At 35.5% G+C, this 27972-nt stretch overlaps 1 protein-coding gene across 1 annotated transcript in view; it reads left to right on the forward strand.

Moving 5' to 3' along the window:
* The window catches only part of CNTNAP2 (contactin associated protein 2), a 2242274-nt gene that overhangs the window by 960640 nt on the left and 1253662 nt on the right, over positions 1–27972 (forward strand). The window contains exons 6-8 of the mRNA XM_073009464.1: positions 2516–2700; positions 10407–10550; positions 13719–13983. Of these exons, the coding sequence (XP_072865565.1) occupies positions 2516–2700; positions 10407–10550; positions 13719–13983 (594 nt within the window). The remainder of the gene's footprint in view (positions 1–2515; positions 2701–10406; positions 10551–13718; positions 13984–27972) is intronic.

Raw genomic sequence — 27972 nt, forward strand, 5'->3', positions numbered from 1 at the left:
CATAAGGTAAAAAGAGAAATGACCACTAGGATTTAAGTCCAAATATGTAATTTGCAACATTAATTACAATGTCAAAAATTGGGAAAGAATTAAACACATAGAAATATGTCGATGGCATTTAAAATGTCTGTGCTAACTTTTAATTGTATGGGGAGATATTATATAATATTAAACAAAACCTGTAGGATATAAAATCTATCAATCTATCAATCTAATGAAATATATGTAGTCATGTGTCACTTTAAAATGGGGATGCATTCTGAGAAATTCTGTGTGAGTTTCAACACTTTGTAAACAGAAGAGTATACAAAGACAAACGTAAATTGTGTAGCCTACTACACACCTAGGCTATATGGTACAGCCTATTGCTCCTAGTGTACAAATCTGTATAGCATGTTACTGTACTGAATACTTTAGTCCACTGTGTAAAAAACTGGTATTTGCATGTCAAAAAATACAACAGATACAGTGAAAATATAGTATTAAATTTGATGTTACCACCATTACATATGAAGTTCATTGTTGAAAGAAATGTCATCATGTGATACATGACTGTTTGTGGAAAATGTATGGACAGAAATAGACCAAATTGTTTTTAGAGGTGGAAATATTTTTACATTACATTTCACTTCTTTCTTCATAATATTCTCTACTTGTAATAAGGAACGTGTATTCATTGTGCTACCGGGGAAAATAGCCTGAAATTATTTTTAAAACAAAATCCAATAGAGGAAAAGAAGGAAGAGTGGGGGAGAGTAACCAGAAACAAAATATGTGTACTTCCATAAAACATGCACACAAAATATGCACACATGCACACGTGCACACACACACACACACACACACACACTGCAACTGAACATCTAAAGATGTTTATTTTTTCAAACTTTTCATTTTTTATCCCAAACGAAACATGTAGAGTAACCTTTTAAAATCAACTGCGTCTTATAGTGGTGTGACATTACTGTTTTCAAAGAAATAACTGACTATGTGACCTTACCAAAAAAAGTTTATTAGCTTTACACTGGAAAGCAGTTTACTGACTGACTGGAATTTACAACAGCCAGAGAGAAATATGCACTCAAATATCTACTGCCATTCGGTTACCTAAATATTAGACATATCTGCCTGCTGCTCAGTCTTCTAGTGTAAATATTTAAAGTAATAAAACTCAATGTGACCTTTTCACTTAGATAGTTCTGAATTTTCTTTCTTTCTCTTCCTCTTCCTCCTCTTGTCCCTCTCCTTTTCCTTGTTTCATTTTACACATACACACTGATTTACCATCACACATCAACATTTTATTTCATCACCATAAATGAAGAAAAGATGTTCTAGGAAGATAATAGAAAATGTAAGGTATGGGGGCATTAGCATACAAAGGAAGAAAGGAAGGAAGGAAGGAAGAAGAGAGGGAGAGAGGGAAGGAATGACAAGGAAGGAAGGGAGGGAGGGAGGGAGGCAAAGGAAAGAAAGAGTGAGAGGAAAGAAAGAGAGAGAGGAAGGAAGGAAGGAGGAAAGGAAAAGAAAGGAAAGGAAAGGAAAGGGGAAAGGAAAAAGGAAAGGAAAGGAAAGGAAGAATTTAATGTGACAGTCAATTGTTTATCTCTTATTTCCATTATGTTATTTATTCTGAAATCCTATTATATTTTTATAGTGATTAATTTTGCCTCACCATAAAAAGCAATACGTGTTAGACAACATAGATGAAACAAAATATGTAAACTGTATCCAGGGGCGACCTTAATAAACATGTTGGATTCTAACAATCTTTTACTTGTATTTATAGTTGTGTTGCTATGGAGATCTTATTTCAAAACTAAATACTACATATATAATTCTTAATGTTATCATTTTAATTAAAAGATAAGAAGTAAATTTTCTATGCCATTAACAATCACATAGTGTTCTCTTTACAACAATGGCTTTTGGAGTCAACGAAAATTAAAAATGGTCACGCTGTGTGGTCTTAATAATAATTATAACAGTAATAAAAGATTAACAGGTAACAGTTATGTTCACTATATGCCAGAAAGTGTATTAAATTCTTTGCCTATAGTAACTCATTTAATCCTCAAGCAACCTTACAAAGCAGGTACTATTATCTTCCCTATTGTATATGTGAGAAAATGGAGACCAGGCATTCTCAACTTGCCCTGGACCCCGAGCTAACAGTGGAGCCAGCGTCAGAACCCGGCAGATTTGTGTAAAAGCCCACGTGGCACTGACTTTATAACAAACCTACCAAAATTTAGCAGAATTCATTGCACAGTCAAAAAACACTCATTTTCCCCCTTTTTAAAAAAGTACTTTTTTTCCATCTTTAATAACTTGTATGTACTTTGAACATAAAGTATTTTTAAATGTCATTACTTACTGGTATCCCAGTTTAACTCAAACGGATAGAGCTTTGATGGAATGTCGGCCTCTAGGGGCAGTAAATGAAAGACCTCCTGCTTCACAGAGTTGGCCAGAGCGTCATTGCGTTGTTTCTTTTTCACTCCTGTGTATGCAGGAAGCAACCAGCTTGGCCCCATATATGGCCACACATCAGTGATGACCGGAAGTTTGCTGGATGACCACCACTGGCACTCTGTGGTCATTGAGCGCCAGGGGCGGAGCATTAACCTCACACTGGACAGGAGCATGCAGCACTTCCGCACCAACGGAGAGTTTGACTACCTGGACTTGGACTATGAGGTACACTTGATGACGTAGAAATTGTGATAAAACGTCGGGCAACTGCGTCACTCTCCTACTGTACTGTATTATTGTTAACTATATTACGAGTTACACCATTTTTATTTTCTTCTCTAAACAAAAAGACACGACAATTTTAAAAACCTAATTAATTTGTTTCATTTTATTTCTAAATTTATAATCATGAGTACTCGAAATATTATACAAATCTTAGTACCAAAGTAATAATTTGAAGAGAGGGACTGTGCTATCTAGGTCATTTAATACATTCAGAATAAATTTAATTTGTAATCCTTTCATTTATAGTTAATCATGTTATCAATTCTCCTTGAGAATGTGCAGTACATTATATACAGAGGGTTGTCTAATATTTATTATAAAGTATTGAATAAGAAATCCTAGTTTCTGGTTTATATTAAGTCATTTAGAAACACATGACTATAGATGGGTCTTTTGTCAAGCTCTGTTTTCTCAAAGTCAATATCACAAAAACAATACAGTAAAATACAGACTATTTTAAAACGATTGTCTATGAACACAAAGACATATTATCTTCTCAATAATTAGAGATTAAAAATAATCATTGATCATGTTTATATAAATAAAAATATATTCCCATAGCTTAAGAGTAGGTATATCATATTTTAAAATTATTTGGAGAGCAATTCAACCTTAAAATATCCATTAAAACTGTTAATCATATATGTAGGTGAGCTCTTTAAGATGTTTGTCGGCCAGGCACGGTGGCTCATGCCTGTAATCTCATCACTTTGGGAGGCTGATGCAGGCTGATCACAGGGTCAGGAGTTCGAGACCAGCCTGACCAACATGGTGAAACTCCGTCTCTACTAAAAATACAAAAATTAGCCAGTTGTGGTGGCACGCGCCTGTAATCCCAGCTACTCAGGAGGCTGCGGCAGGAGAATCGCTTGAACCCAGGAAGTGGAGGTGGCACTGAGCCGAGATGTGCCCCTGCACTCCAGCCTGGGCAACAGAGTAAAACTCCGCCTAGAAAAGAAAAAAGAAAAAAAGATGTTTGTCACAGTATTATACATCCTAAGAGAAAAGGATAACACTAGACGTACAAAAGCAGCAGCATGGTAAAATAAAAGGGATGCAATGCTATTACTTAGCCGGAAGTTTCTACACTTTCTTAGTTCACATAGCCCTTAGTGTTTTCAAACTTTTTCCACAGCAGTCCTGAGCCATTAGGTCCAAACAACTTAAAAATTTACGTCCTAAGACTTTGGTAGCCATTTCGAGAAATAAACATAAAATAAAAGTGAAAGTAGATTTTTATTTCATTCTTAAACAACAGCAATTATTACTAATGGGATGAATGCTAGGTATGTCTATCAGAGTGGGGATCAGATTTGCCACTGGCATCCTAATTTTCTGTTCCACTTTTAACTTACATGATACTCTGTCTAAATCAGAATAATGACCAAATCCAAAAAGCACATGATTAAAAGGAATGACACATTATCTAATACTGGAACAGTAAACTACCTTAAGCTAGAGTTTCACACAATGTCCAAAAAGTGTCAAATATTGTTGTGTTTTCTTTAAAAATTTCAAACATACTGTGGCACCCCTATTAGTTTTCTGCACCACCTTCATGTTCCTTGGCCCCCAGTTTTGAAATTGGGGGTGTATTCATGTATATATGTGTGTGCTATGTATATTTATGTATAATTTTTTAAGAATATGGAATATGCTCATCATAAAATAAATGGAAAACACAGGATTAATAGCTGTGTTTTCTATTTTCTTTATGTTTAAATAGTTTCTATTTTTTGCAATATGAATATATGATATATATTCCTAAATAAAAAATTAAGAATAGAATATGCTATATAAACACTGATGGAGATTTTATTAACATTAAATGAATTTAAGGTTATTGAAAAATATTGTACCCTCCCCCCAAAAAAATCTCTTAAAAGCAAACTGATTGTTAAAAGAAAATGTATGTGAAAATCCCAGAAATTTCTATCTTCTCTAAGTTAGTGTGTATCTTGGCTCATGTAACTTATCTCCCAATGTATGAGAGATCTTAAAGATGAATTATTCATCCTCCGTTAATAAACTTTGAAGTACCATAGAAGAGGTGAAAATTCTGGAACATTCAGAATGAGGAAATATAATTCTAATTTTCAAAAAAACAAATTAAAAATTTGGGGTCATAAACCTTGTTGAGTGTGTGATGAAGTCTATGAATATTCATGCTCACATAACACTTTCTATATTCAATCAGCAGTTTCATGGACACGTTGAAGCCCATCTATATACACTGCCATGTTTGAGAGCTGCAGATATAGACTAAAATACCCGGGACTTACTTATTAGACAAAAACACTAGTAAGAAATTTAAATTAACTGACAAAGAATCAGGGTAGACTTAACATTTCTGGCTACTGCCAGATTACTGTCCTCTTAGAGACTGCAATTATTGGCATGAATAAAAGTGGCTGTGCCTACCTTTATATTGCTACACTTTTCTCTTAATGGAAAGGGACTCCCTTTGCTTATTTGTTTAGAGAAAACCTCAGGGACTGGGCCGGGAACGGTGGCTCACGCCTGTATTCCCAGCACTTTGGGAGGCTGAGGTGGGTGGATCACCTGTGGTCAGGAGTTCGAGACCAGCCTGGCCAACGTGATGAAACCCCCGTCCCTACTAAAAATACAAACATTAGCCGGGCATGGTGACAGGTGCCTGTAATCCCAGCTACTTGGGAGGCTGAGGCAGGAGAATCGCTTGAACCCAGGAGGCGGAGGTTTCAGTGAGACAAAATCATGCCATTGCACTCCAGCTTGGGCAACATGAGTGAAACTCCATCTCAAAAACAAAACAAAACAAAACAAAAACCAGACAAACAACAACAACAAAAACACCTCAGGGACTATATTGGCGTCAGTCTGTAGTTTTGTTGCACTTATCTCCTTGATATATCCACACACTAACTACACTCAAACCTCACAGACTGCATGAAAATTAACTTCAAAGTTAAAATAATACAAATTATATAATGTTCATTATTGAACTATGTAAAGGCTTTGGCCTAAAGGAAGAGAAAGGTGGTCTTGTTATCTTCGCAAAACCTGACGACTCAATGTCCTGCTTCCCCAAAATTATACTGCCTTTATTCTTCCAGACTACACTAACGACAAAGGCATTGAGGCCCAAAGGTAGGGGTGTGCTGGTGGATGCTTAACAACCAGTTCTCTCCAGGGAGGAATGGTCAGAAGAATGCCCTGATATATAGGAGTTGTTAATTTTCATGGTGCGAATTTCCCACCATCATACTACCATATATGGAACTGAGCCGGGAATTGGGAAGAGGTGCCTAACAGCACACAATTATATGATATTTCCATCATATAGTTGCAATAAATGTAAATGACCTCAAGAACCTATATGAAACTAAAGTGTAGAGATAAATTCTGAATAGTTATGAATGTTGTGTTTCATGTAATTTATTTAATTTATAGCTTATGTAGTGGAAGTTTTAATAATAGCTCTGCTTAACAGTTGGTGCTTGTGAACCAGTATAAGGGGGATTCAGCACAGCACTGCTAGCGTAAGTTAAATATATTTACCACAATTCCTGGAGATGAACATCATGAAAGAAGTGATGGAATACAAGTTCACTCCGTTGATGTAACTCTATGTGGATTTTTTTTTTTTTTTTTTTTTTGAGATGAAGTCTCACTCTGTCACCAGGCTGGAGTGTCATGGCGTGATCCAGGTTCACTGCAACCTCCGCCTCCTGGGTTCAAGTCATTCTTCTGACTCAGCCTCCCGAGTAGCTGGGACTACAGGCACGTGCCACCACACCTGGCTCATTTTTGTGTTTGGAATTTTTTTTTTTTTTTTTTTTGAGACTGAGTCTCGCTCTGTAGCCCAGGCTGGAGTGCACTGGCCGGATCTCGGCTCACTGCAAGCTCCGCCTCCCGGGTTCCCGCCATTCTCCTGCCTCAGGCTCCCGAGTAGCTGGGACTACAGGCGCCGCCACCACGCCCGGCTAATTTTTGTATTTTTAGTAGAGATGGGGTTTCACCGTGTTAGCCAGGATGGTCTCGATCTCCTGACCTCGTGATCCGCCCGCCTCGGCCTCCCAAAGTGCTGGGATTACAGGCGTGAGCCACTGTGCCTGGCCCTAATTTTTGTATTTTTAGTGGAGACGGGTTTCACTATGTTGGACAGGATGGTCTCAATCTCTTGGCCACGTGATCTGCCCGCCTCGGCCTCCCAAAATGCTGGGATTAGAGGATTAAGTCACCGCGCCTGGCCTATGTGGACGTTTTTTGTAACCTAGTCCTAAGAGTTTGTCTCATCCCCTCCTCTTGTAGCTGCGTACGCTGCAGAAATGGGCCAATCATCACCTGCAGTCAGTCTGCTAGCTACAGGGTGGCCCGAGACTGGTGTGGTGATATACAGGTACCCTTCACTTCATTTTTCCTCAGCAGAGCCGATAAAAACCAAAGGGCAGAGCAGCAAAATGGTATTTGGCCTAGATTCTCTCTGTTCTTCAGAGCACACCCACTGTGGATATTATGCCGTTATCTTTCGCAATACAGCTTTGCTAGGGAAGTAGAGGAATGAGTCTCTCTTGACCATTGCAGAACCACAGACTGGCTAGGAAGAAATCAATCAGAGGAGAAGCCCGAGTTGGAATCTGTTTCTGCCCTTTAATGGTTGTGTGACAGTGGACAATTCATATTCCCCTTTGATGAAATGAATTTAATCGCATTCTTCACCTAGGGTTATGTGAGGAGGCAATAGGAAGTAATAGAAAAAAATATATGTGAGTTAAGATTACATAGGCTACATTTAATGGATGCACATTTATTCTGCTTTATATAAAAGAATAGTGGAGGCAGGTGGCCCTAGGTTCAAATGGCCCCTCCACAATCTTCAAGATCACAGTCCTTTTTCATCCTGCTCTTCCTCTATCCCTGTTGCAAATCACTCCAAGACCACTGCTAACATTTCACTTTGCACTTCAGCTAGCAAGAAGGAAGAGAAGCAAGACTGTGCCCTCTCCCTCTTAATGACAGTTCCTAGAATCACATACAGCCATTCCACTTAAATATCAAGAGACCAAAACTGGCTTCAAATAAGTTGCTAATCTATTATATTGACTGGGAGCAATGTGTCCAGCTGAAAAGCATTATTTTTTCCCTAATGAGGGTGGGAAGAAAGGCTACGTAGAGGTATCCGATAGTCCCTGCCACACTTTGTGAACACTTGAAAGCTAACAAAATAGTTAATGCAGTTATTTCTTTAGAGGCAAGGTTATTGGGTGGCAAGAGCATTGATAAATGTATCGTATGAGCCACAGGAATAATTGAATATTAATCGGGCAACTGCCACAATATTTGTTACTATTAGCTTCATTAAAATGCCAGAAAATATTCTGTGGTCCAACCAGTTTACTTTACCAATGAGAAATTTTTTTGTTTTTTTGTTTGTTTGTTTGTTTTGAGACAGAATCTCTCTGTATGCCCAGGCTGGAGTGCAATGGCATGATCTCAGCTCACTGCAATCTCTGCCTCCCAGGTTCAAGCTATTCTCCTGTCTCAGCCTCCCAAGTAGCTGGGATTACAGGCACGCGCCACCAAGCCCAGCTAATTTTGTATTTTTAATAGAAACGAGGTTTCTCCATGTTGATCAGGCTGGTCTCGAACTCCTGATCTCAGGTAATCCACCCACCTCGGCCTCCCAAAGTTCTGGGATTACAGGCGTGAGCCACCGTGCCCGGCCCACCAGTGAGAATCTATAACTAGAAAGAATAAATGACAACCTAATATCTTATCATTAGTTACCTTAGGAATTGGGGTCAGAACTCACTCGTTAGGATCTTTTAACTTGAGCCTGCATTGCTTTTCCAGAGCACCTTGATGAGGTGGACTTGTGCCTAGAGTTGCTGAAAGCAGAGAAACTGTAAGGATAATTTGAATCCCCTGAAGAAAGTGAAAGGTTCAAATTAAAGAAATATGCACACAGAGGAATATGTGTTTAATAATATTATACATTGATGATATTATTACTGTCAATTGGGGAAAAATTGATCAAAAAGAGTGTAAGCAGAAGACATAGTACTCCATTTTAGTATCAAAAATGATTGCCTTTGGTACTAGGTACACTTAGGTAGTACCTAATATGTTCAATTCAGTGCAAGTTGAAAACATTTCCCCAATAATTCTACTTTAGATTACTCTCTATTTCTTCTTTGTAGTTTTCTGATCCTTTGGGATATATTTTTTCTCAATTTTTCTTTTACCTTCTTATACATGAACTCTGTGGCAAATAACACATATTCAGCTAACCATTAATAATAATTTATTTTAAATGAGGCCTTTGTTTATTTTTACCATCACCTCATAAACCATAATTTGTGTTTTCCCCTCTAAAACTAATTAAGCATTTAGGATGCCATAACACTAAATAATAGAACATAATTTGTTTATGGACCTTCCAGAACACAGAATCTTTGACTTATGCTTCAAATACGAAGTCCCAATTTTTAAAAATGTCTTCACTTCATTTTTTTCATTTTCATTGCTTTCATTTCACCCCATCAAACATGCTCTGGAAAAGCACCACAGGCTCAAGTTAACAGATTCCTAACAATTTAGTGAGTTCTAACCCCAATCCCTAATGTAACCAATGATAGGATATTAGGCTGTCATTGATTCTTTATAGTTATATATTCTCATTGAAAATGAAGTGGTTGGACCACAGAATATTTTCTGGCATTTTAATGAAGCTGATAGTAAAAAAAAAAAAATAGATAATGGTAATTCTACATGATAATTTAAAAGATATGTATTACAAGTATTGTATATCTTGATATTATAATTATATTTAGCAGTTGGCTTCATTTACTACTAATTTACTATTCATAGTGAATATCATCCTTCACCATGCAAATACTAAATGCAATTTTGTGTCATGTAGATTTAATGCTATAATATATATTGATCAAAAATATATAAGAAATAGATATTTTCTTTCTATAAGCGGTAGCAGCCAGAGGAACACAGTAAGTAGCACTATCTTATTTCTTAGGATTTAAAAGACCTATAATATGTTTAAGCCCACACTGTTCAACTTTGAGTTCCCAAATCCTAAGTGGTCCCTAATCAATATTGTAATGATGTTTTTTGAACTATTTTCTACATCCAAAATAAATCTAATGAATTTTTGACAATAATGATCATTAGACTACAAGTCTGCATAGGGTAAATACGATATCCCTTGCTTTGGGCTGCAGTTTTATCAGCTTATTAAATTAGTGCTGATTATCTCATGCTTACTGGAGGCATTTATTGATAGTATGTCTTTGAATGATAAACATAAAAATATATTTCTAATATTATTTGATAAAAGAAGTTTGCTGAATAAAAAATCTTTTAAATATTCTCAAGAAAAGTTATAAAATGCCTCTAGGGCAGTAAAATTGCAAAGGATCATTACTATTTTTTTGTTCAAGTTATAATCTAATTATTAGAATGAATGACTCCATTAGACACTTCATCAACAACATAATTTAATATGCCATGGATTTTAGAGGCAGAATGCTATAATATTTGTATATTTTGATTGGGGTATAGCTACTTGACCTTGACTGTATTCATAGTTTTGTCTAGTTTATCATAACACAATGTGGATGTTTACATTTAATTTCTTTTTCTCAAAGATAACCTTTGGAGGCATCCCTTTCTCTGGCAAGCCCAGTTCCAGCGGTAGAAAGAATTTCAAAGGCTGCATGGAAAGCATCAACTACAATGGCATCAACATTACTGATCTTGCCAGAAGGAAGAAATTAGAGCCCTCAAATGTGGTAAGAATTTTCATCCTCAAAATATTGGTCTATAAAAAATCAAGTAACTTTTTTGTTTTTTGGAGTATTGAACAACAACAAAATCATGACATTTTTCATCATATTTGTGTTTGGGCACAATGATGTAAAACAAACATTAGAGTTTTCAGAAATAGTGTAGATACTTGCTATTCTTTGAGAATAGAAAATGGGACTAGCCCGAAGTAGATGGTAGGTTTTATTCCCATGGAGCACAGAACGTTAGACTCAGTATTTCTGGATAACTTGTGGCAGGAGAACAGATACACTTCAGCACATACTTCATCCCAGCCCTTAAACCGGCAGCATCATGTTTTCAAATATCTCATCACATATACTCTAAGTTACTTCCTTATGGTTTAATTTAATATTTTTAAAGTTTTTAAATCAGGGACTTTATTATATTTACTCCTGTGCTTCCAAAGATGATTTGTTCGAATATGTAAATAAATACCTTTTTTAACAAATCTCTAACCAGACTAAATATTATACAGTTAAATAAAGCTTGATTTCCACTGCATAGCAAAAGTTGTGCCACAGAAGTTCACTGTGATTTTTGTCTGCCTCTTGTGTGAGTTGGTACCAGGTTTCATTAGATTTTGGAAGGAGAGCAAAAGTCAAAGAAAGCCCCAGCACACCTGCCTCCAAATGTCACTACTCAACATCCGTAAAAGACACTTAGTTTATAGTTTTAGTATGAGAGTTCTCTATGGCTCTGCAAGACCAGGAGCTGCTTTAGCCCAGAGATGCTATTTGGGAGAGCCTAGAATTCCAGAGACCCATACAATAAGAAGATATTATGCACTAGAAGTAGAATAATGCCATGAGTGTTTGCACTCTGCTCTAAAAGAGCTCTGATGGTCTCATTGCCTCAGATTTGAGCCTAGGGTTTCATCAAATGACTTGACAAGTGAAAATCCCTGAATAAATAAACAGTTTGGGTTGGATATGAGAAAGTTTAAAACAGTAACTTAAGGCAAATGATTATTTAATAAATAATTTCCTTAAAGTAATCATAAATTTATACTAGAAATTAAAACTTGAACTTTGATTAAAGTTTTCTCATAAAGTATATTGACTGCATGGAAAAATGATAATAGCTCCATTTATAGGCAACAGGTAGTGTGCTAGGCAAGTTATATTTTACATTTAGGATGATATGAGAACAATACTACAAGTAGGATACAAACATTTTGTAGATGAAAACATTGAGGTTTAACATGGAAAAAAACTCATTTTATGAGAAAAATAGCTTTTATTTTATTTTATGAGTAGGAGATATAAATTATAGATTTATAGCCGGGCATGGTGGGTTGCTCCTGTAATCCCAACACTTTGGGAAGCCAAGGCAGGAGGATCACTTGAGTCCGGGAGTTTGAGACCAGCCTGGTCAACATAGTGAGACCATGTCTCTACAACAAGTTAAGAAAATTAAAATTCAAAAAATAAATTAAATTGAATTACAAATTAGCTGGGCATGGTGGTGCATGCATGTGGCCCCAGCTACTTGAGAAGCTGAGGTAGGAGGATCACTTGAGCCCAGAACTTTTAGGCTGCAGTGAGCCATGATTGAACTACTACACTCCATCCTGGGCAACAGACTGAGACTCTGTCCCCCCAAAAATAAAAGAATAAAAAAAGATTATGAATTCACAATATGTGAGTTTGATTATGCTCTATAATTACATTTTATTTTAACAATACAGAAAATCTTAGATGGGATAGAGACGAATAGGACATTTTGCAAGCAACCCTACAAAGGCAAGTGTTTATATCAGAAATTTACTTTCAAAGATGTTGGGTGCTGATATTTCAATGAAATTGACTCAGCGCTCATTCTACCTCCTCTTCTCCCAAGCACACTCATTCCGTCATTATGCACTGACTCCAGAGTCAGCACCATTACTCTGGCAGGATCTTTAATTTTGCTAGGGAGACAATCCCCGCAAAAGAAGTATGTGGTCAGTTATAAAATCTCAGTTATTATGCATAGGCAGTTCTTTTCATCAGTAAAAGCAAGCATTTAAAAATAATCATCTGTGAACGTACAGAGCAAATTTAATTTGAATATTAATTCAGAGAGACAGCCTGCCTTAGATTTAATGGTTAACGTGCTAAAATGGAAGACATCAGCCTCTGGTGTATATATATATATATATGAGGTGTTGTTAAAAAAAATACATATATATATATATATATATGGGGGGGGCAGAGAGAGAGAGCCAATGAAAATATCATCCAATTACATTCCTTAAAATATTATGATAGGATAAAAGAAGTTAGAAGCAAATACAGATTTTTAGATCTGTAAAGGGAATGTAGTTAGGCACTGAAATATAAAATTTAGTGTAACTGAATGATAAAGCTTTTTTTGTTTTTTGTTTGTTTGTTTATACCAAGAAGGAGGTGTATAGAAGAGAAGGGGAAAGGCTGAATTATTGCAAGATTTGTTTCCATTTAGCCCATTTATACTGCTAGTTCCACAGGAATTAATGCATTGTAATATAAGCACATTTCATGGGAATTTAAATGGAATTTTGAGTTGGATAATAAAATAATCTCCAATAACCACAATTACATTAATGCTGAAAACTTAATATCTTTCTATGTATATATGTACATACAAGGTATATAGATAACAATCCAAAAATATTTTCCCTAAAATATCAGTTTCATAAATTACAAACATATGACCACAATCCCCACTGAGACCAGAGTACTATGTTAATTAATGTCAGCATTTACCGCCCAGAATAGGGCATAGCATCTCTCTACCTGACTTATGTTTGGCCAGCAGCAGCTTTGCTATCTTCAGAAAGTCTCGTGATTCACACTCACACTCACAACACATATACACACTTTACAACTCATGTTCAGCCTATCACAGCAGGCTGTCTGGCTGTCAATCCCATGGCGGAAGCTGCTTGTTATAGTTAGACAGCCAACTGCTGCTCATAGTAGGCCTTACACTCCAAGTAGATCCATGGTGGTGCATCCAGTCACTGAATCTATGCACTGCTGCTGCGGGTGAATTTCACTTAGGCTCGGGCTGTGCTTCAAAACTTGTAGAACTATACCTTCATCAATGGTCTTACATGGATGTTTATTTTATTCTGTGTTTTCCTCAGAGCCTGTCTTTCTATTTTACAGGGAAATCTGAGCTTCTCTTGTGTGGAACCCTATACAGTGCCTGTCTTTTTCAATGCTACAAGTTACCTGGAGGTACCCGGACGGCTTAACCAGGACCTGTTCTCAGTCAGTTTCCAGTTTAGGACATGGAACCCCAACGGTCTCCTGGTCTTCAGTCACTTTGCAGATAATTTGGGCAATGTGGAGATTGACCTCACTGAAAGCAAAGTGGGTGTTCACATCAACATCACACAGACCAAGATGAGTCAAATCGATATTTCCTCAGGTCAGTGAAGCCTATTTGACATTTGTTCCTGAAACTGCAATTGCAATTTCCAAAGCTAATGTGGAGTTTGGTTTGGTTTTGCTGATGTTACATTCTCAGAATTAGGTTTTAATTCAGGTCTTCAAGACACTTACTTGGTTGCAGTGTGTGCTGATTGAATAAGAAAATTCAACTTTCCAAGTTGAATTGGAAAGTTGCTGAGAGAGCAAGGCATGGGTGAAGGAGAAAGTTGGTTGAGATTGGAAAAGCAAAATCTATTCCTTACCAATGCTAGTTTATTTTAATAGAGAAATTGCTGTTCTTTTAAGTGAATAATTTATATTCGAAAACAAAGAATGTTTATTTTAAAAACACGATGGTATCTGGTATATTTTCTCTTTATGAACATTCATGTACCTTTTACTATTAGTAACAGGATTATACAAATTTTAACTTTAAGGAATATTACACTGCTGGAATCAGAACTTCAAAATGATCTTGCTAAAATTATGCGAATGGTTGGAAAAGAAAATAAAAGCGAATATGAGGTAGAATGACAAGATTTGTGTATCAACTGATGGAAGACTGGCTTAGCCAAAAATAGGATAATTTTAAATTTGGCTTTGTAGTGATATGACAAGTGGAAGCTTAGGTAATATTCTTGTTATTTGAATAGACTTCACAACCTTGGAATGTTCTTTGATAAATATAGTACAAAGAAAGGTGATATTGTAAATTGAGATGTTATAAACAAAGAAAAATTAGTCTCAATATTGGACTGATAAATAGTAACTGTTTTCATCTCTTTTTCTTGGGATAGTCTTTGCAACAGTCATACTACGTATATATGTGTGTGTGTGTGTGTGTGTGTGTATATATATAGTGAAGAACTACTTAGAAATGGGAGATATGGAGAAAACTAACATTTACTGAACACTTAGTACAGATGTAACAGATACTGAAAGGAGTCATGACAGAGAGCTTAATTGGGTGACCATGGACTCTGGTTTCTGAATATGCCATATACACTCATGGCACCCCATGCATATCCCTGATACAGTTTCGAACACACTATGATTTTTGTCCCTCTCATTTCCCCTCTAGACTCCATGCTCCTTTTTCTTCTGTCTCTAGCCTATAGAATACTACCTGTAAGAAGTGCGCTCCCATATTTGTTGAGTTCAATACTCTGACCCCTTTGAACTAACAGAATATCCCCTGATATAGAACACATATTTTCTTGTAAAATAGGCTTTATGTTTGTGTATGACCTGAATGTATGATCTATTGCTGGAAAGGATTCAAGGAAGCCACAAGGAACTGTTATGTCAGAGATGTGCCTAAATTAGTGAACTCAAAAGCTATTGGGAAATACCTAGATATTCACTTTCTCCATTTCTGCTTATTAGTTTTGCTTTTCCCTTGAATGTCTAGTCATATTTTATCACTACATTCTTTTACAAGTATACCTAGGGAGATTTACAGCAAATCGAAAATATCTGGAGAGACCAGAAAAACAGATAAAACAAAAACAAAAGCAAATGTTTGCCACAGTTGAAAAACTCCCACATTATATTGTTATGATTAGTGATTATTTTCTGATGACTAAACATAAAAATATTAATATGAAGGCCTCTCTCCTTGCAGTCTCTAAGCAGACCCAATTTGTTGGTAGGTTTCCATGTAACAGGAGCCAATATATTTGAAAGAATAAGATACTAACCCTAGTGGTCAATAAACATGTATTAATTTGATTTGGTATAATTTAGTACTCCAGGATGCTCTCACCTAATTTAAGCGGTGTTTATTTTGAAAATTAAAGATAGAATGAACAAGGGAATCCAAAACATGACAATTAATTCACCTTAATAGATTTGCTTAAAGATAATAAAAATGGACTGAAGTTTTTTTGTTAATTTAGCCAAGAATCTGTGAAAATTAATTGAAAAGCATATGAAATCAAAAGATTTCCATAGTATTGTATAATCCAGTGCAAATACCTTACTGCTTCAAGCATTTTATACACACACACACACACACACATACAGTAGAAACTAAGTGCTCACATTTGAGAAAGATTAGTTGAAGAAAAAAAGAAAATTCAACCATTTTAAAAAGTTATATTTTATATTCATTCATTCAATCTACAAGTACATATGGAAACCATAGGAGATAATTTCCTCTGTCTTTTAATGTATTTTATCAAATGCAATTAAATGTCTAAATAATTCAGTAAAGTGGCAACACTGAGAAAACAGTTAACTCAAGATTCTAATGTTTGCTTTAACAAAGGGAAATGTATCTGTATCACAGCTACTCTACTCTTATCAGCATGAGCATTGAAGAATGTCAGTCCATTTCTCCTTTGGTTAAATATTTTGATTGAAAGAATTTAGAAAATGCAGAAAATCTAGAAAAGAAAAATAAACAGTGATAAGATTTTGGTGTACACACATAAAGTAGTGCACTGAGAAGGTAATATAGAGACTCTCAGATACTGTTAATATATACTGGTAACTTGGTTTTTATTTAATAAGTTCCGTGGTCCAGGATGAACGTAACCCAGTTGGATCAAAAACCTTTTTTCCCATCTTGGTCAACACTGTTCTTTGGGAATTAATTTAAAATATTAAATACATCTTACAAGTAAAAGAATGCTTAATATGTTGTTCACCCTGTCTTTGCATCTTTCTTTCCAACTTATGATTACTGTCTTCAAGAGTCTCATTAGTAATCAACAGTAGACTTGAATTACAAAATTCAGTCAAACTCAGTAGTCTTGAATTTATGGAGTGGGTTATCTTACCATAAAAATATTTTCCAAGTTGCAACATCAGCTTTTTCTGATGGATAGCCAAAAACAAACAAACAAACAACAACAACAACAACAACAAACCCTACTTACATTTTGAAATAAGTTTTTATTTCAAAATGCCTTGATTTTATCCCACTATATCACTTTCTTTAGGACAGCAGTTACTGATTTATGAGTAGTACATATTTATGCATTACTTTTAACTAGGCATAAATGATAAAAGAAAATTAAACATGTGCAAAAAGGTTCTAATGAATAATAGCTGTTCATTCTGGGCATAATTTTCATTTTAACTTAAAATTCAAAACCCTGGGAAAGGTGGACCTAGAACCATCTTTTTCAAATAATTTTGATCAAAGTACAGTAAGAAAATATTTTATGTCGTACTCAAAATCTACTGACACAAAGTTCAGTGAAATAAAACTTACCTTGCTATTTTAGATACACTATGATAATTGTGATATTTTCTCTTCTCTCGCTTTTTTCTTTAAAAAAAAAAAAAAAAGATCATGACCCACTGTAATAATTTCATGTCCTAAATACAGTTTGGAAAACACTGACCTGACCTACATTCTTTTTCTTATTTGAAGTGTTGGAATTTTTAAAAGTTTTAGTTGCCTGGAAGTATTAGCTCCATCACTCTACATTGGAAAACTAAGTTTGTCTTATGGGAACAGTATTATAATATTATAATGGTAGTAAAAAGAAGCATTCATGTACATTTCTATTTGAATTATAGCAAAAGAAAACAAACAAACAAACAAAAAAAACCTACCTACCTTTTGAAGTAAGTTTTTATTTCAAAATGACTCAATTTTATGCCACTAAATACAAACAGATATTTAGAACAATACTCAATTGTCTCATGCCAATATTAACAAGGTAATACCATGTGATTCGGCATTGATTATAGTGGTGAGAAAGTGATTTATCTTAATATTCTCTCTCACTTATTGGAAAAAGGTTAACTTCTCTCCATGTATAAACAAAGCCTTTCCAAAAAGTGATTCAGAATATATCCTGTCCTAAGTTATCTGTTTTCTTATACTCAAGTACTGGAACCTCCTTGTTCTGTTAATGTAGGTATTGCTTCAATTTTCAAATGGCTGTTCAGTGTCCACACTGTCTCAGAAATATGTAATCAGAAAAGATCATCTCTGTTTGTATTTTCATCTCCAAAGGAAATCTCTTGTGAGTTGTTTTATTTACTTTGCTTGTTAGTAAAATTTCCTTTGTAAATCATTGTGTTCCATTGGGTGTGTCAAGGGAGGAGTGGGAGTTTTCTTGGTTCAGTGTGTGGCTGGGAGCATGCTAGGAAATAGTTCCCAGTTCAATCTGGGCAAATATATTTGGGAACAGTCCTAGCAGTGTCTATTCTAAGCAATTAAAATATCTCTGTTCTTAACTTTATGAACATTTGGAAATGTAGCCAGCTTATTAATATTTCTTTAAAAAATTAATTTATACCATTTTCCAAAGTTCAGTGATAACTTGCCCCATGAGATATCCTTTTCATCATGTAAGAAAAAAGATCTCATTTGAAATACAATTTTTGATGTTTTAGTTGTTTACTGAAAAATTATATTCAGTTCTATACTGATATTTCAAATTGTCTTAAATTCTTATAACTTAAAAACTAAATGTTTAGGCGTTACTACAAATAATTTGAGAGATTTGTTTTATTATGTTTTACAGCAAAATAATTAGAGACTTATTTAGCAAGATAAATTTTTTAATTCAAGTTTAAACCATATTTATTAGAAGCCTTAAGAGATGTTACTTCCCTTTGATCCATTAAAGTTTTTCTGGTTCTAAGAAAATAAAGAAGCACCCAGAGATATTTATCACAACATATATACAATAACAAAAGTAATTGAAAACAAACTACTGAAAATGGACAGGTGATTTTAAAATGTATATTTTTATGTGGAATACTATTATATCATTATAAATCGTGTTTCTTAAATAGAATTTAATAATATGGTAAAATATAATGCTATGAATAAAAATTTTAATAAAAACTTAAGTAGACTATGACTTCAATGTCATTATTATAAATATAGGAATTTTATTTCATTCCAAATTATAATGAAATAAATAATACTAATAGTGATTATATCTAATTGGTGTGTTATCAGTTCATTATACTAACTTTTTAATGTATTTTCTCTAATATCTATACTTTCTACAGTGAACATCAATTGTTTTTAGAAATCAAAAACAATATGCTACAAAACAATTGATGATAAAATGATATTTCTGAAAAGTATGAGGCTTAGTTAGCAATGTTACAAATGGAAATTAAATAGCATAAGTTATATCAATTTAAAAATTCAAATTTCCTTACTTAGAAACATGTACAGCCAATTTCTTAAAAGTTTCACCTTAAATAATAAGCTTCAACAGAATTTCAATTGCATTTACATACAAATGGAGCATTTTATAGTCAGGTGCAGAAATTTGGGATTGTGTCTATAATGTTTATTTGAAAATATTCGTAACTCATTTTGAACAAATTCCACACCATCTATGTAATTTTAAAACTATTTTTCAACTTGGGTAAATAACTGGCTAGATAAGTAGATAAATGATTGGCAGATAGACAGATACATAGATAGATAGATAAAAGCATTGTCCCTTAAAACTATTGCTAGCTATCAGGTAACAACATATTCCTTTTTCTCAATAAAAGAATACATTGAATAAATAAATAAATCATCACTTTATTCACAAATAATCTACATACACCATACTTCTACAAAATAAGTGGCTAAAAAGTAATTTTTAGATTTTTGTACTTTTTGATGGACTTGTAGATATCTAAAAATTTCCAGTAAACGCAAATCCATCATCTTAAGATACAAAAGATAAAACATGGCTCTGTATTCTTAGGGGGAAAACAGAGCCTAAGAAATTCTAATTCATAGAGCACTGTACTCATTTTAATTAGGAGCCTAGAATTGAGCTGGAAAGGAATAGATTCTATTGTTTAGTGGATCCCAAAAGTGAGATAAAGATCTGAGTTCTAGATCTAAATAGATACATAGAAATAAGATATCCTTGGACATATCTACAACACATTTTGCTCATTTTATTCCCCAGAATTCGCAAATAGACTTCCTAGGAGAGCCACATGGTACCCAGTAAAAGGCATTTGAGTGAATGCCATGTTGCTCCCGGGTAGCTTCGCACAACTGACTTTTTATTGTATGTCAATTCCCAGGGTGGCTGTACCATCATCGTGCAAACTGAGTGGAAATCTACCTTTACTTTTACTGCAGTGAATGCTGGTGTACATGTTACATCAATAGAAGCATTGCAGTGCACAATGAAAGAAAAAAAAGGACTCGGGGAGAGTTTTAGGATGTTAGGTATTGACTTATTCTTTAGAAAGCAAAAGGGACATTTTAATATGTAATCACACTCCAGGACACCATTTCCATTCTAGTTTCTACAAGATTTCTGAGCCTTTTAAAATGTTCTATGCCTTTTTCAGGGAAGATGAATAAAACATGTTGGGTGTGTGTGTGTATAATAATTTTTTAAAATTGCAAGAAGACCATAAAATTTTAGTAACTTTGATGGATAAAATGGAGGGAAAAGGTGCCAATGAGAACCAGACCATGTTTCAAAAGCTTCAGCTTACTGTACAAATAAAGAGAAAATAAATCAGATATCACTAGTTGATACTAAGAGAATAAAAATGAATTGTGAAAGAACAGCAAAGAACATAGCCCAGGAACTCCAAAATTAATATATGCATGTAGTTGAAGATGCTTCTAAGACAAGAACAGGGAGGACATAGAAGCAAATTAACTTTGCTGAAAAGCCAGTATTTTTCTCAGTTAACAGATAATATTGTATGTATTTATCATGTACAGAATGATATTTTGAAGTACATATACACAGTGGCCCTTTATCTTTCATTTAAGTGTTAAGGGCTGAAACTTCATGTAAGGTTGAAACTTCTGTAGTGAATAAATGAGTAATCGGTAAATTTAAGCAATGTGGATTTACATAGTAGAGATATATCTAAGTCAACTTTAGATGTTTTTGCAATTGCGTGTCTAATTTTGTTTCAAATAGTTAACAAAATAAGTAGTGTTGGCGTGAAACAATCAGGGATGATGTACTTTCATAATCAGAAAAAACCACAAAGCAGTCATTGGTTTGGAACCTTCCCCACACCACTCCCCACTCCCTCTATTAACCTTATGTTGAGAATTCCCAGGGATAATTAACTTGACCAGGAAATTCAGACTGTAAGATAGTATCATTGCCTAGCACCTACCTCCCCCGCCTTTAATTTTTAAGTAATGTGGGAAGAATGTAGGCTCATTAGGTTATCTGTTGCTTGGTTGTAACTAGATGTGGAAATCAGCCTTCTTGGGGGAGGGATTCTGCAGATTCTGTGAGCCTCTGAAAGTGACTTGGGATCAGCTGAAAGAAGGACTCCTTTGGAGACTCAATATCATGTTTAGCCACATATATTTCTTGGTCTCTTTTCTTTCTTCATCCAGGTTTTCCACAAGAAATTTTTGAGAGAGTCACTCAACATGCTTAGAAAGTAGTTCCCTTTGGTAAACATAGTATCAGGAAATAATTGTGGATATGGCCCCATCTGCAATCGTAACTACATTTTCTGACTTACTTTATTCTGATATATTTCCCTTGAGGCTTTTCTAACCTGAGCACAGACCCTACTTCTGCGAACTGAAATTCTGTGCTATTTCTGAGTCCTCTTTCTTCTCTCCAGTCAGTGCTTTTTTCCTTTCATTCATTCTCTATGATTTGATTTTATCATTACAGTTGTGCCTAGATTCTTACTGTAGCTCATGGTAGACTCTGATGTTTTCTGAAAGATACTGATAACCTGCCTAGGTGTCTGTTCTCTCTACAATCACTTCTAGTCTTTCTTCTAGCACTTCCAGGCTTTCTGAGCATCTTTCCGAGATTGGATCTCTATTGTTGAACCTCTGTCCAGAGGTCAAGATCTTGCTACCCCTAGACATATAAGCTGCTGCCAGTTCTCTGCCTGGATATTGGAGTACTGCTCACCTCCCGTTTCCCAGGATTCTCTCCTTCCCTCATTCCAATCCTCTGCTATTTTATTTTTAACCCTGACATGGTTGACTTGATCATTCTAGGTCGTAACTTCCTCTTGCCTATGAATATTGCTTCCCCTTTTGGGCATGAATTTTAACTACCTCCCAATCTCAACTGCTGCTATCAATCCTTGTGCGCATCTGTGCCAAATCTCAGCCACCCCTGTGTTCTTTGTCATCAAATTCCTATTGCTTCTTGGCATGCAAATCTAACATATAGTGTAATGGGGAAAACTACAAGCAGAAAAGTAGTAAAGTTCACATAGTCCCCTAAGATCTTAGCTTCGGTTGAGCACAGCTTGTCAGCTAACACCGCGGCCAAGATCCTAGGACCGAGAGACCTGCATCTATAATGTTGTACATAATTTTAGGGGCAAGGGCCAGAAAAGTTGTCCTGTTAAAAAAGGAGAGCCTCTGGATCTCATTGGTAGATGTCAGGCAACTTCTCTTTTGTGCTCCCTCAGATCTGCTGAGCTAACTCCTTGCTGTACTGCTATAAAGGCTGGCGAGAATGAGACTCCAGGGCCATCCAGATATGCCTCTCATCTAATCCTAAGATTATGATGACAACTGTGATAATAGAGAATAGCTATTGAATGCTTACACTATACCTGTCACTGTGCTAAAGCCTTTGCATTAATTATCTTGCTATGGTTCCAATAACCTCGTAAGTTTGGTCCTGCATTATTGAGAAACCTTTCTATCTCATTTATACAAATGGTAAAGTCATTCTTCTGGTGACTTGAGTACAAAACATTGAGAAAAATCAAATTTTGCCTTTTATCTTTTCCTGACACACACAAAGATTTACCATTCACTACCCTTCTTTTAAAGTGCCTCATTCATCCATTATCTCTTTACCCTAATTCAAAAATTTATACCTTGAAAACCTAATCAAGGTCTTCTTATTGCCAAAAAGGTTGTTTATTTTCAATCGCAGACCTATTTGTTAGGGTATAGTGGTTATGAGCATGGACTGTGGAGCCAGATTGCCCACTGGCTATTATGGATTGAGTTATTTCTCTGTTCCAGTCACTGTTAAAACAAACATAATGCACACAACTGTTTTAAGCCATTTAATGCTTGTAACAACTCCACGAGATGAAAGACATTATCACCTGCATTTCATAGATTTAAAAAAAAAAAAAAAAAACACCACAAGAATAGACATGAGTAACTCACCAGGGCTCCTTCAGCTAGTGAAGAGAAGAGCTTTAAAAAGAGCCCAGCGCATTTGAGTCTAAAGTCACTACCCTTGGCCACTACCTCTCATATTCATGAAACACTTTGGTGTTATGTGATCACATAGGATCAGGTACTGTTGAATATGACACATCTGAAATATTTGTTGAAGGCAGAACCTAACATCAATGATGTCCTTTACATGTCCATTTGAGGTTCTCACAGGAGCATTTTAAGTAATCTCCCTTATTTTTCTAATTTTTCTCCCATATTATCCAAGTTTCTATTCCTAAAACACAAGGAAGATAATTCACTAGTTTCCCATTACTAAAGAATAAGTCCTGATTTCTTAGCATGCCACACAAGAACATGCACCAACTATGCTCCACTGGAGCGTTTGGCCTCATTTCTCCTACTTTGCATCACAGTGACTACTTTCCACTCCCTGACAAGGATTTCCTTCTCTATATTCCATCCTGGCAAGCTGCCACTTATCATTTATTGTCCAATTTTAGTATGCTTTCCTTCCTTAATCCCCAGGGAGCAATCTTCCATCCTCTAGTATAGCACCTTGTATCTTGAATAACAACCATTTTTTGTTACATATTAAATCACATACTCCTCCACTATTATATCTCCCTCATATCTGTACTCCTAACACCACTCATGTGTCAGGAAATAGGCAATCAATACTTTCATCTTTGCTTTTTTGGTTTGATTTACACCTAGACTGGTGCAGTTTCCTTGCTCTTCTCTCTGCCTCCTGCCTCTCTAAACAAGTCCATTCCACACATTTCCTCCTGATTACAATTTCAAAATGGCTGCTTCCATTGAGTCATGTTCCCATTCAGCAATCTTTCTTGAACCCCCAAGTTTTAAAGATGGTCTCACCTGCCCTCCACGAAAAGCCTGAATACTAATTCCATGGCGATCTCAAATCCTTTACAAATTTTAAATTATTCTTATTGTTTACATTTGTCTGACATGATTTAATATATTGTTCAGATATTTGATTACTCTTTTCGAAAATGTTTAATCTTCTAAAGTTTTTATAAGAAAGATAATCCCACTCTTCCTTTGTCTACCTCTGAGCTTAACACAATGTCTTACTTGTGGCATGTTTCTAAATATCCAGTTGACTGATTTTTTTAATGTACTGATGCCAAGATGTTATAAACTGAAACTTTACAATTCTGTTATATTCATCAGTTTATATAAACCAAATTCATTATAAAAGGAGAGTAGCAAATATCTCAAAGGAAATAATTGCTTCACTGTGGGAGGCTAATGTGTGTGAAATTGATCAGGACTTAAATTTTAATTCTATACTTTTATACTAAGAAGATTTTTTTTTGAAGATATTAAAGCCTAGAGCTGTACTGGGTAAACTATTTCATGAATAAAATGAAAGCGTGTTTATATTTGCCAAAAAATGTATTCTCAGGAGCATGACGTGAAGTAAAGCCTTGAAATTAGTCATATTCCCTTTGTATTTATTTTTTTCACACAGAATACAAAAAATAAATGTGCATGATTAAAATTAATTTAGTTTTATTCTTTGCTTCAGGCTTGAGAATGCATTTGACATGATTAACTCCAGGGAAAACTAAGAGAATAAATTTTTTTGGTACCTTCTACTTAAGATCTCGGATCTCTAGTCAGTTCTACACTTGCTTAAAACAGAGACTGTCCATTTATTGTAGGAGTCTAGTCTGACTTGCTTTGTTAACAGAAATGGCATCTACTGATGATTAAATCATGTTGTCTCTGAAGTCTTGTATTTGAAAACTCCAAGCAATAATATTATTGTTTAGAAAACCAAACAATAAAACATAAACTTTAGAGTAACTTTATATGAGACATTATGTGTGAACATGGAGAAGTAAATTTCACCCCCACCATACTTCCATCCTGACGCCAGCACTTTTATCTTAGGTTCAGCTAAGACCATACAGCATATGCTTACTATACTTCCAGCACACTCTTTTCAGCTATGGTTAACAGAATAGAGCTAATAAATTCTCCACTTTTACCATGTATTCTTTATAATGCAATATTCTATAGGGAAATGTGAAATCTGGATCACATGTAGATCTGTTGGCAGGTATATTTCTACTCTTTTTTTTCTCCAAGAAACTACTGTATCCTATTTCATGCAAGATAATCAGTGCCATCGGCATACATAGCAAATGGTTTGTTCATAAAAAAGCTTGATGAGGGAAATAAACCCTTGATAGTCTCTAAAAGAATTATTTCCATTAGGAAACTGAAAGAAAAAGAGGGTGTTCTATGTGTAATGTTTTACTGCCCAGAGAAGTTTTGTAATACACAATGAGTTTATTACGTACAATAGCTGATAGGCATCAATATTGAAAAAAAAAATCTAAAGAATGTGAGCTGCGTTCCTGTATATGCGTGGGTTCTCAGCAATGCTGTGTGGCGGATAGGTATTGTGTGAGTACGTGGGTGTGTGCAGGAGTACATGCATACTTTTAAAAAAATCCTCTAATCTTGAAGTAAAAAACCTTAAAATTCAGTAATTCTAATTGAGTGCTATAATGTCTCCATTTGCCACGTTTGAACGATTTAGAAAAGATTAAATCAGTAAGATGATATGACATTAGACAAGTCAGAATTATAGCTCATCTAAAACTTGTATTGTTTGATTTCTTTCATTCCTCTTCTCAAACATTTGCATATTAACTGTTAAGCAACAAAATATACCAATTCCTACCATTTCTAATTTCCTTTTGTTATCTTAATAAAACCATGACAAATAATACAGGCAAGTAAGGAGAAGAAATATTGTGGGAAGAATCCTCTAAAGCGGTGGTTCTCGGCTAGGAGTGATTTTGACCCCCAGGGGATATTTGGCAATATCTGGAGACACTGTCGGTTGTCACAACTGGAGAGTGGGGGGTAGGATGCTACTGGCACACAATGAATAGAGGGCAGAATCCTACTGAATATCTTGCAAAGCACAGGACAATACCCACCCACCTGTACCTCCCACCAAACAAAGGTTTATTTGTCACCAAATATAAATAGCATGCAGGTTGACAACCCCGACCTGAAGGAACTCCTCTGTTGCACTCCAGAAGCTGAGTGTCCCAGAGGGAGAAGCCTAGACCCCTACCCCACTCCACGGACTTCCATTTTCTCCCATACTGAGAAACAAGTTAACAAGTATAGACAAGCTGACTGCTGAGGTCCCTTTTAGGTTTATTTAGAGCTTTTCTCCTCTTTTGTCATTTTGCTCTCTGTTGTTATAGTTTCCTGTTTTCCTTTCCCAGCATACATATTTTGAAAAATTCCAGACTCCTTCCTTTGATTTCACTTTTGCTTTCTTTGTGGAAATTTTGTATTTCAAAGCAATGATGGGTATGGTCAGAATAAAGCATAAGATAAGAGAGTTCTCCTGGTACACACTTTCATGTACTATTCTAAGGCATATTTTGTTATTTGTTCTCTACAGATGTCAAGCTCTATTCTTCTAAACATTTGACTCTCTAGTACATTGCGTCACTATGACTTGTTCCTACCATTTTTATCATTAGTAGATGCAAACATAAATTATGCAACGTTGTGTGAGTTTGACATGAGGCAGCAGATAATTTTCACACCAGTCAACATAACAGATTGCCAGTATTAGGTTCAGGTGTTTTGAAAATTTAATTATATTACAGCATGAGAAAAAGATTGAAAGGAGGAAAGAACCTTAACTAGCATGTATTAGCCTGCGAAGTGTGTCCTAGGGGCTCATTCTGCACTTTCTTGTTCTTCCGGCTCTCTCCTCTGCTCACCTTCTCAGTCAGCCATGCCCTGCTCTGAAGAGACACCCATCATTTGCCCCAGCAAGCCACCTAGCCTATGGAGCAGAGTGACAAACAGCTCCACTTTGCTGAGATCTGGGAGAAGACCATGGTCCTGACCCAGGGGCCCATGGAGACCACAGGCTATGACCTGGATAGTCCCTACAATTATAAAATGCCACCAATGGAGAAAGCTCTTGTGAAAACGGACTTTCAGATAGCTCTTCTGGGTGTTATGAACAAGTAACTCCTTGTTCTGGCTTGACTGCAAAACAGTTTATAAATGTATAGCTAGTATCACAGTTGACGATTATAGAGGAAATGTTGGTGTTATGCTGTTTAATTTATTCAAAGAAAGCTTGAAGTAAAAAAAAAAGTGATCCATTTGCACAGCTCATTTGTGAACAGATTTTTTTATCCAAATGTAGAAGTTTAAATTTTGAATAACACCGAAATGGGTTCAGGAGGTTTGGGTTTCATCGGAAACAGTTAAAATGTATGCCAAGAATAGAAAATGAGAAATCGTACCTTTTTCTTAAAAATAAAGAGTTTTTGCTTAAAGTGCTTTAGTGTTTTGCAATTCTATAAACTTATTCACTTTACTTTCTAAAAAAATACACTTTCTTATGATCAAGGAAAGAGTACTTCTGTTGAGATCACAGAGAAACTTAATTTCTTGTTTTCCTACAATTGATGATTATATGTGTATTAGTCCATTTTCACATGCTATGAAGAAATACCTGAGACTGGGTAATTTATAAAGAAAAGACGTTTAATTGGCTCACAATTCTACATGGCGAGGGAGGCCTCAGGAAACTTACAATCATGGCAGAAGGTGAAAGGGAAGCAAACTTGTAACTTTTCACAAGGCAGCAGGAGAAAGAGAGTGAGTAGCGAAAGGGAAAGAGCCCCTTATAAAGCCATTATATCTCGTGAGAATTCACTCACTGTCACCAGAATAGCATGAGGGAAACCGACCCCCATGATCCAATCACCTCCCACCGGATCTATCCCTAGACACATGGGGATTATAGGGATTACAATTCAATATGAGATTTGGGTGGGGATACAACCAAACCATATCAGTATATAAATC

This window comes from Chlorocebus sabaeus, chromosome 21, assembly GCF_047675955.1.
Source record: "Chlorocebus sabaeus isolate Y175 chromosome 21, mChlSab1.0.hap1, whole genome shotgun sequence".
NCBI classification, from domain to species: Eukaryota; Metazoa; Chordata; class Mammalia; order Primates; family Cercopithecidae; genus Chlorocebus; species Chlorocebus sabaeus.